The sequence below is a fragment of the Fundulus heteroclitus genome, chromosome 7 (assembly GCF_011125445.2).
Source record: "Fundulus heteroclitus isolate FHET01 chromosome 7, MU-UCD_Fhet_4.1, whole genome shotgun sequence".
NCBI lineage: Eukaryota > Metazoa > Chordata > Actinopteri > Cyprinodontiformes > Fundulidae > Fundulus > Fundulus heteroclitus.
The window spans coordinates 41,481,937-41,491,059 of record NC_046367.1 but is presented as its reverse complement, the minus strand read 5'-3'; the positions used below and the strand labels follow the sequence as shown (position 1 = coordinate 41,491,059).

General features: G+C 36.2%; 1 protein-coding gene across 1 annotated transcript; it reads left to right on the top strand.

Annotated features, from left to right (window-relative positions):
* Window positions 1-311: 311 nt before the first annotated feature.
* On the top strand, window positions 312-4,775 carry LOC118563625 (heat shock 70 kDa protein 12A-like). The gene is made up of 4 exons (XM_036138710.1): window positions 312-593; window positions 817-1,038; window positions 1,146-1,317; window positions 3,745-4,775. The coding sequence occupies exons 1-4, from the start codon at window positions 312-314 to the stop codon at window positions 4,773-4,775; spliced, it is 1,707 nt and encodes a 568-aa protein (XP_035994603.1).
* The last annotated feature ends 4,348 nt before the right edge of the window (window positions 4,776-9,123 follow it).

Below are 9,123 nucleotides of genomic sequence, written 5' to 3'. Positions count from 1 at the left end.
TGCCTTCTCCAGATCCACAAAAAAATGTATGTGGGTTTTTTGTGGATGTACATTTTATAACTTATATCAGTAATTATAACTTGTGGTATTCTCGTGTTTATCCTGGAGTTGCCTTTGAATTATCTCACTTCTGTGTTACTCTTCCTCTCCCTGTGTTTAAGGAGAGTGATACATGTAAAATAAATTTCACCAATCTCAAAGGGACTTTGGACTATAAGTTAGTCCTGCCTACTTTTAGAGAGTAGATAACTGAAGCCTGCATCTCAGCACTTCATTTCATTTTCTACTTTCTAGAAGGATCTGTTTTCACAATGGGCGACTCTTTCATCATAGCCATAGACTTTGGCACGACCTACAGTGGATATGCTTTCAGTATAACTGACAGCATAAAAGAAATTGAGCCACATGTGAAATATTGGGGTGACGAAGTTGGACTGGAAACCGTAAAGACTCCTACCTGCATTCTGTTTGATGAAAATGAACAATTTATCAGCTTTGGCTATCCAGCTAAAGACTCCTATATTTTAAAGAAGAGCAAAGAAGCCAGACAGATGTTCTTCTTTGACTGCTTCAAGATGTCCCTCTATGGCAAAGTGAGTCAAATTTACCATGTTGTAAAAATCTGGCAGCTTATACAGGCTTCCTTTTGATAGTTTTTGTTTAAGACTGACACTTCTAGATGTGCAACAGATTAAACCTAAATCTATGTAAAACTCCAACAAAAGACCATTTTTAATAGGATTGTTTTGTTTCCATAACTTCATCAGACACATACTTCAAACCGTAAATAATAACATAATTGTCAATAATCTCCAGAAATTTAACATGGATCTGAAGATTAAAGCAGCAAACGGAAAGTCAATGAATGCACTGAAGGTTTTTACAGAAGCTCTAAGGTTCCTGAAGGAAGATGCACTGAAAACCATCAGTAACATTACAGAGAAAAAGTTTATCGCGTCTGACTTCACCTGGGTACTGACTGTTCCTGCCATCTGGGATCACTCAGCTAAACAGTTCATGAGAGAAGCTGCAACTCAGGTAACTGTTTGTAGGGGTAACTGAAAACTGATATCAGATAGTCAGCATTGACAATATAAGACTTTAGTATAATTATTGGAAAACATTGTTTTTCTTGCTGGTTTCAGGCGGGTATTGTATCCAGAGGTACTGAAGAAAAGCTGGTGATTGCGCTGGAACCAGAAGCAGCTTCAGTTTTTTGTAAAAGGCTGCCAGCTGAGGGCTTCATTGCAGAAAACCAGGACGAAAACAAACTAGCTCAATCCCCTGGAACTCAGTACATTGTTGTTGACTGTGGAGGTATGATATAATGAATATTATCAAACTTTTACCAATTAGTAATATTTGACCCTAAGCTAAAGTCTTTTTTTATTTTGGCTGTGGTCTTTTTAATAAACATACATACAATGTTTATTATATTGCTTTGCAACAATTTTTACCTTGATTTAATGGAAACTGTGACGTATTACTGCAAGTAAACCAACTGATTCACTCATCTGAAGCTTAGAAAGTTGGAAAGATAAAGTAAAATATTTCAGTCAGTGAAGCTTAATTAAAATGTATCTTTACATCCTCTACACGAAATGCATTTTTTAACATGTACCCTTTTCCCAGAATGAATGCTGGCAAAGTCACTAAAAGTCAGAAATAAAGTAAAAATAGGTAAACTCTGGACTAAAGGCATACTGAACTATAGTTCTGATGTGTGATCACATGTGCAGCTGTTCTCTCAGCTTGTCAAGATGTCTAATTTAAAACCAGGTATTTTCGCTCTTCAAACCCTACTGGTACTCTCCCAGCTTCTTTGTTTCTGAAATGTTTTGACCTGATTGTTTCCTACATAATGGATATTAATATGCTGTCTCTCCAAACCAACTCCAACAACTGCCCATTTATTTTAAACATCCTGCTGTGTAACCTATGTTTAAAAAAACATTAATAATTTCCTCTAAGACAGATACTGTAATCACAGGCTCATTTTAAAAAGACATTTCACTTGAAATTTTTTTGACAAAGTTTGGGCCGATTTCTTGTTTTGTAAAATGTGTCTGACAGAAAGTGCTTAAGATAAAGTGTTTAGTAACATGACGTTCTTAGACCTTTAGCAACCATTGAATATTAATTCATGTCACCTTGTTTGGCAGACTTCAGAGTTTGATGCGGATCTCTGGAATTGTTTTCAAGAGGTTCAGGATCTTGTGTTTCAAACAGAACCATCAGTGCACATACAGACCAAATTTTGTCAGATTCAGCTGATCTGATATTTGTAGTATTCCAAGGATCTGTTTTTATCCCACTTCTTTTGTCAATAAATACCCCCCTAGGTGAGCTCAAGAATAAATTTCATAATATCTTCTACATGTCAGTGCAGATTAGATTCAGCAGTACTGCTCCAAAAAATTCTGTGTTATGAATTGTTATTCAAGTACCTCAGCTGTATGATGTACTTGACTGAAATTACAATCTGGTCAAAAATAACTTCCTTTAATTAAACTCGATAAAAGGCCCCAGAGAGCAAAGATTGGATATTTGAGCTCAACTGTCAAGCCAAACATTTCAACAAATAAAAGTGACCTGAAGGTTAGTTAAAACAATTCTTCCAAATTTTTTGTCATTTGAAAAAAAATACTTTCAAACTAAAAAGGTTGGTGCCATATCAGGTACTTAAGAGGGAAATTTATGCTTGTATTTCGTCTAGTCTAGATTTTATTATGCAATTTTTACATGCATCAACAACTATAGTCCTGATTACCTTCTGTTGGTCCAAAACTCTAAAGCAATATTCTTGACTTGAATAAAAAGAAGAGCTCTTATTACTCACTATCATCTCTATTCCTACATATGTTTTATATTGGCATTTCAGGCCTACCATACAGTGAATGTCATTGTCCGCATATGCCAGGGTAGATTTGCTCTACAAAAAGGATATCTTAAAGACAGACACAAGGCATAAACCCAAGACAGCCATATACCCTGCACAGAGGTAGTTTGTCAGCAAGCCACAGGAGTAGCAGTCACCAGGCCAAAGAGGCACAGGGTATGAAATATGGCAACGAGCTGTCCTGAACCATATATGGCCATCCACCACGGTGCAGTCAAAGCCCACGAGTTGGTCCTCCTGATAGCTCAGCACCCAAACCAACCTGCGGCAGGATACCTCACCATTAATTCTTATGTAAAGCGTTTTTTTATTTTTTATCTCAGGAAAGGGCAATGTAAATTAAATTTACTTATTTCTTGTTCTCCAGATAAGTCTACACTTTGTGCAGTGTTATTCCTACAACATTCTTTGTAGCTGATTTGTTTAGTTAGAGATGTGGTGGTGAGAAGCAGAGATGATAAGACTATCTATTGTGGGAGGTCTCTCTTGAAGGTTGCTTTGGATTGCAATGTACACGATGAAGTGTATTTCTCATCCTGGTACAACACATCACAGAGTGTTAAAATTTGGAGATAAGGGAAAAGCATGGTTGAAATCCTCCTGTTATAACTTTATTTTGTGCACAGGATGGCTTTCTACTAAGCTTAAATTAACATTAGGTGGGATATAAACAGAACTAACAATGACCACCATTCACTCCGTAGTCAGAAGAAACGTTTGTCTGCACCAGGACAGATGCAGCCTCTTGCTCCAGTGAGCAATGGCTGAAACATAGATACTTCCTACCATGCTATCATTAGAGAATCCAGTTTTTGTCTTAAGATTGACACTGTTTTTTGCTTCAGGAGGAACTATTGACATCACTGTTCATGAAATCATGGAAGGAGGAGCACTGAAGGAGCTGCTCAAAGCATCTGGAAATGACCTCGGAGGACAAACTGTGGACAAGAAATTTAAAAAGTTCCTCAGAGAAATATTCTCTGATGGTGTCTGGGATGAATATGAAAGAAAATTTCCCAGTGAGGTTCAGAAAATGATGTATGATTTCACACTTTTCAAAAAACAAGATGATGATGCAGAGATTGATTGTCCATATAACCTTGGAAAGGTTGCTCAGGAAAAGAAAGCAATGGGGGAATACTTTAAAGGAGTGGAAGGAGCCTCCTGGGATGAAGGGTCTATTGTCATCTCTAAGCAAAAACTGAGAGATTTGTTTGCTGAGAGCTTAAATGGCATCACTGAGAGACTCAAAGAAATATTCTCCAAAGGTCTAAGTATTAATTATATTTTATTAGTGGGGGGCTACGCTGAAAGCCAGATTCTACGGAGACGCATCACTGAAGAATTTGTTGATTACTGTATAGTTCTGTGTCCATATAGGCCTCAAGAAGCAATCATGAAAGGAGCTGTACAGTTTGGAAGAAACCCTGCTGCAGTGGCATCTAGAAAAAGTGCCTTTACATATGGAGTTTGTATTACTGAAATATTCGATCAACTAAAGCACAAGGAAGAGAAAAAAATTATAAATGAAGAGGGTGAATGGTGTGATGGTATCTTCATGACACTGGTGACAGCTGATGATGATGTTGGTTGGGATGAAATTAAAACAGAGATTCTGTATCCAACTGAATCAGATCAGACACTGGCAAACTTTACCTTTTATCACACAGAGAAAAAGCAAGTAACATACGTTGATGAGGAGGGAGTGGAAGAAATTGGCTCATTTGATGTTCAGTTGCCTAAAACAACCCTTGGAAGGAATCGTGAGATCGAACTGAAAGTCAAGTTTGGCTTCACAGAAATGACAGCAACAGCCACTGACAAAGAGACAGGCTCAACACTAACAGTCAAGTTAAACTTCATGACAAAATCATAAGGATTTATTTTCTGCTTTGAACCAAAATAAGAAAAATAAACAAGAACTATTATACAGGGGCTGATTTATCAAGTGTTCAATCTACCACAGTTAGTTAGTGATAAGTAGTACAGGTGTTAAGTAATGTTGGCCAGCAGGGGTTCTTTGCTATTTTGAGATTTTTATTTATACTTTAAGTTATTTTAAATCAAAACTCATAACAAAGTTACATGACTGTTTTTCCCTCATTAAACCCCAAAATTAACTATGTGTCTCCTTTCATTTGAATTGAGTTTAAAAGTATAATGATTGCTTCATAAACTTTTGACCGTTAGAATTTGTACATTTGTGATCTTCAAACACACAAGTTCTAAACTTTTAGTGCATCTTTCTGAATCTGTCAAGGTTCAACCAAACATTCAGATCGTACATATTTTTATCCCAACAATGCACATCCATTGTGTTTTTCCATTTTTTTCCTTGTATTACTATGCGCAGTGTGTTTTATTCCTCAAATTAAAGTACAACTGTACACATGTGCTTTTGTCCTTTTTGAAGCAGTATTTCCTGATTAGCTTCTCCACTGAAACATAAATAAATAATTTTGTTTTGAAGTGAAAGACTGTAATTTGGGCTTTAAATAAATGACAATGAACATATTAGAGACCTGCTTCCACTGCCCTGCTACAGGTACAGTAAAGCTAATTTAACCTCAATTCAGATGAACCTTTGTTCTTTAACTCAAATAAAATATTATTTCATCAAATAATGTTTTGTTTATTCAGGATCTGCATTGTGAATGGATTGAAAATATGCCAAAGGTTTTCCTAAATTAGTTAAGCTAATTTAACTCCATTCAATTCCTTTGAATCAGATCTGCAGTGAACAGGATTCACTGAATTATTCTGATGATGATCAACCACTTTTGTTTAGTCTTTTGTTTCCTTTGCATGTAAATGGTTCCTTGGATTAGCTTTTTTTTATCTTAATTTTGCTTAGTAGTTTAGTTAAGTTTCACAAGCCTACTGAAGAGGATTTGTTAATCGAAATATTGTGTTAATTCAGGTAAACAGCATTACATAGTGATGTTCTCTGGATGTTCATTTTATTTCTTTTATTAAATTCTTAAACTTGAAAAGAAGTTGTCACTCCTTTATTCTATGTGTGTGCAGGTTTTGCTGTTAAAAGATCGCTAGTGCTCGAATTCATCCCTTTCAACCGTTGTCTTGATATCAGCTTAAGAGCTGATCATCACCAGACAATACTTAACAGACAGAGTTATTTATGAAACATTAAAAAACTTTAAACAGTGTATATTGGCACAACACCGTTATCCGTACAGTTTTTAATAATAGACAATTCTTAAGCCACTTTTGGTAGTTTCTGCAATGTCCTTAGTTGTTTTCTCTGGTTTATACATGCCAATAATTTGACCCTTCTGAAAAAGACTGACATCTTTTCCACAACCATGGCATGTGTCGTTCCACATGGTTGTTTAAGAAATGAGAAGCAACTCATTGCACCATTGGGGTTAAATAACTTGTTGTCAGTAAAACATCATTGCCCATGCAGTAATTTTCCAGTGGGAGTCTCATATCTATTTGGTTAGTTAAGTCCAGGTGGCGACCCGTTTTTATTTTATTTTATTTTATTTATTTTTTTGGCCTGGCAGTATCTTAGGTTATTTAGTTTAGGGTAAATACATAATATAATTCTCCTCTATAACATATTGTTTGTGCTTATTGCCATTATTAGAGACACTTCTGTTTTAGTTATATTCAGTTATTAACAAATTATCTAATTTCTTTAGGATATAAAATTTGAAGCATGGATTTGTGTATAGTCAGACCTCATCATTGGTACTATTCTGTGAAATAAAGTTATTAAATAAATTCTGACATTTGTCTTTTGAAACTAAACTTCGTTGTGGTTCTTGTCTAATGTGCACCATGACCAAGCATGCTCAAGACCCATCTGAAACTTATCTTAAAGAAAGCAATGAGTATTTTATTCCTCTTTAATGATTAACAGGTAAGATTCTTAGTTTAAGATTATTGTATCATCAATCTGCCACGTAACAATATCCAAACCTATTTATATCAGCTGGCAATAAAACCTTGAGATAAGAATAACGATTTCCAGAAAGACTTGTTAACCTTAGCACAAAGGTGAACAAAGTCTGAACATAATCTTTCCTCTAAATTAGTCTCTAAAATAGTCTCAACAGAGGAGTTTCTGATTTTTATCTCCACAAAAATCTACAGATGTGGTCCAACATACAATTAAGTTTTAGAACAGATTTAAGACAAAGACACTTCAAAGTGATATATGTGAACAGAACAAAAGAAAAAAAAGCACAGAGGAATGCACATTGCAGGAGGAAAAATAACGGCAAGTCAAGATAAGTGGGGCTACTAACATAATGTAATAATGTTTTAGTAAACTACAAGTTTAAACAAAACAAAGGCAACATTAAACAAAAAAGTTTTAATCTTCATTTAAGGGAAAGTTAAATCATCCTGGGAGTTTCTTCCAGATAAATGGCGCTTAATATGTGGAGTGTAGTCAAATTCATGGTGTGCCTGCAGATACCTGGTAAATAAAGCTGATTCTAATAAGACCCAACACTTCTAAATCATTTGTTTAAAGGTACATTGGAAGTTTTTAAGTTAAATATTAGTTCTTATGTTATTTTTTTTCCAGTTGTTTCTTTATCATTGCTCGACATGAAAAATAAGTTATCCTCAATTTACCACAGTTGCCTCTATAGGCTGGATTAGTCAGTTCATTAAAGAGTGATTCGGGCCGAATCCTCTGAGCGTGCAAGTGGTTGTGATGCACCGTGCTCTCACGTTCAACTGGCTATTTTGTTGAGTATCCTCCATAAGCCACAGCATCGTCAAAGCGTACCCGTTGAAGCTCAGCCAGCGCTTCCACTATTTCTCTAGAGACGAGCTACAGCAATGTCCCGGAATCCATAGAAAAGAAGCTAACTAGCCTGGATGCCTGTCTTTCCTTGGTAGAAGTCTTACACAAGGAAGTTCAAGCTCTGAGGGAGTCACTGGAGTTCAGTAAGGAACAACTAGTGATGAGATCGCAAAGATCATGTTCCATCTCGTTCACTGGCTTGGAGGTAAGAAGCTGGATAAAACCTGGCCGAATGTAGCTAAATTTGAGCACTACAAGCAAAAAGAGCTGATCAACAGTTGGGACAGAGCTGCTAGGAACTAATTTCAGCTTCAATGACCAGTTTCTGAGGGAAATCCTTGATCAAAGATGGGTATAATTCTCAATCAGGAAGAAATACTTTGCAGAGAGCACTAAGGCTTCATGTAAATGTTATGTTAATGGACAGTTATTCAGAGATTTGTTCATTCTATGGCTTTATTAGCAACACAACAGGTGAATTTAAAAATGGTGAATTGACACAGGTTAAAAGAGAATAGAACTGAACACAGATAGATTAAATGTATGCACAGTTCTGCAGGATGCTTGCACTGTATGTGGGTTAAGGCAGGGGAATCATTTTGCGTCTCTACTCCTATCTATTTTTACACTAAAGGTACGTTCACACTGAGCGTGAATGTGGCATGGCGAGCGACAGATTTACATGATATCCCTTTCAACAGGTGCCACACGGGAATGATATGACGCAAAGCGACGCTACACAAAGCCACAGAGGCAATTCTAGTGACGCAAAAGGCACAATTTTGACAATCAAAGCAATGCCAGAGTGACACAAAACCTGGGAGGGATGCAAAGCGACAGCTGCTAGAGTTCAAAAGGCTGTACTTTTTTGTCTTGTCACGACACGACAACTAGTCAGGAATTGAATGCGGCTGTGATGTGGGTTAAAGTACTGCGGTGGAGACAAAGCAGTTTTCATTCAAGGTGGAAGAAAAACTGATGATGGTGGTCGGAAATTCAGAAATCAGCTACAACTGCAAACAATCTCAACTAAACAAAAAATTAAGTTACAAGAAGGCTCCTAGGAAGGGGAAAAGCTGGGTAACATTAGAATTAAACAAATATGTTGAAAAGCAAAATACATTTTTAATACAAAGACCTCGAATGCAAACTTTGAACGTTGCAATAAATCAGGAAGCTTTTTAGCTAATCAGCAAAACATAAAAAAATGAAAAACAACTATATTTGCAGTTTATATTTGCAGTTAAAGATTGAACTGGGAATACATTATATAAGCCTGAAAGAATAAACACCTTCCGAGATTTCTACACATAAACCTTACGTATACAAGCGCACACTCACAAACCCCCATAGGTGCTCGGATCCAGGTGTTTACAGATTTACTTATATAAAGAAAAACGATAATTAGCTTTAGATGTCACTTTCACATCTCATATTAAAT

Excerpts from the sequence above, each read along its gene's own strand:
- LOC118563625 (XM_036138710.1), top strand. The coding sequence starts at position 312 with ATGGGCGACTCTTTCATCATAGCCATAGACTTTGGCACGACCTACAGT. Across the intron at positions 594-816 it reads AGATGTCCCTCTATGGCAAA|AAATTTAACATGGATCTGAA; the intron begins GTGAGTCAAATT and ends AATAATCTCCAG. Across the intron at positions 1,318-3,744 it reads CATTGTTGTTGACTGTGGAG|GAGGAACTATTGACATCACT; the intron begins GTATGATATAAT and ends TTTTTGCTTCAG.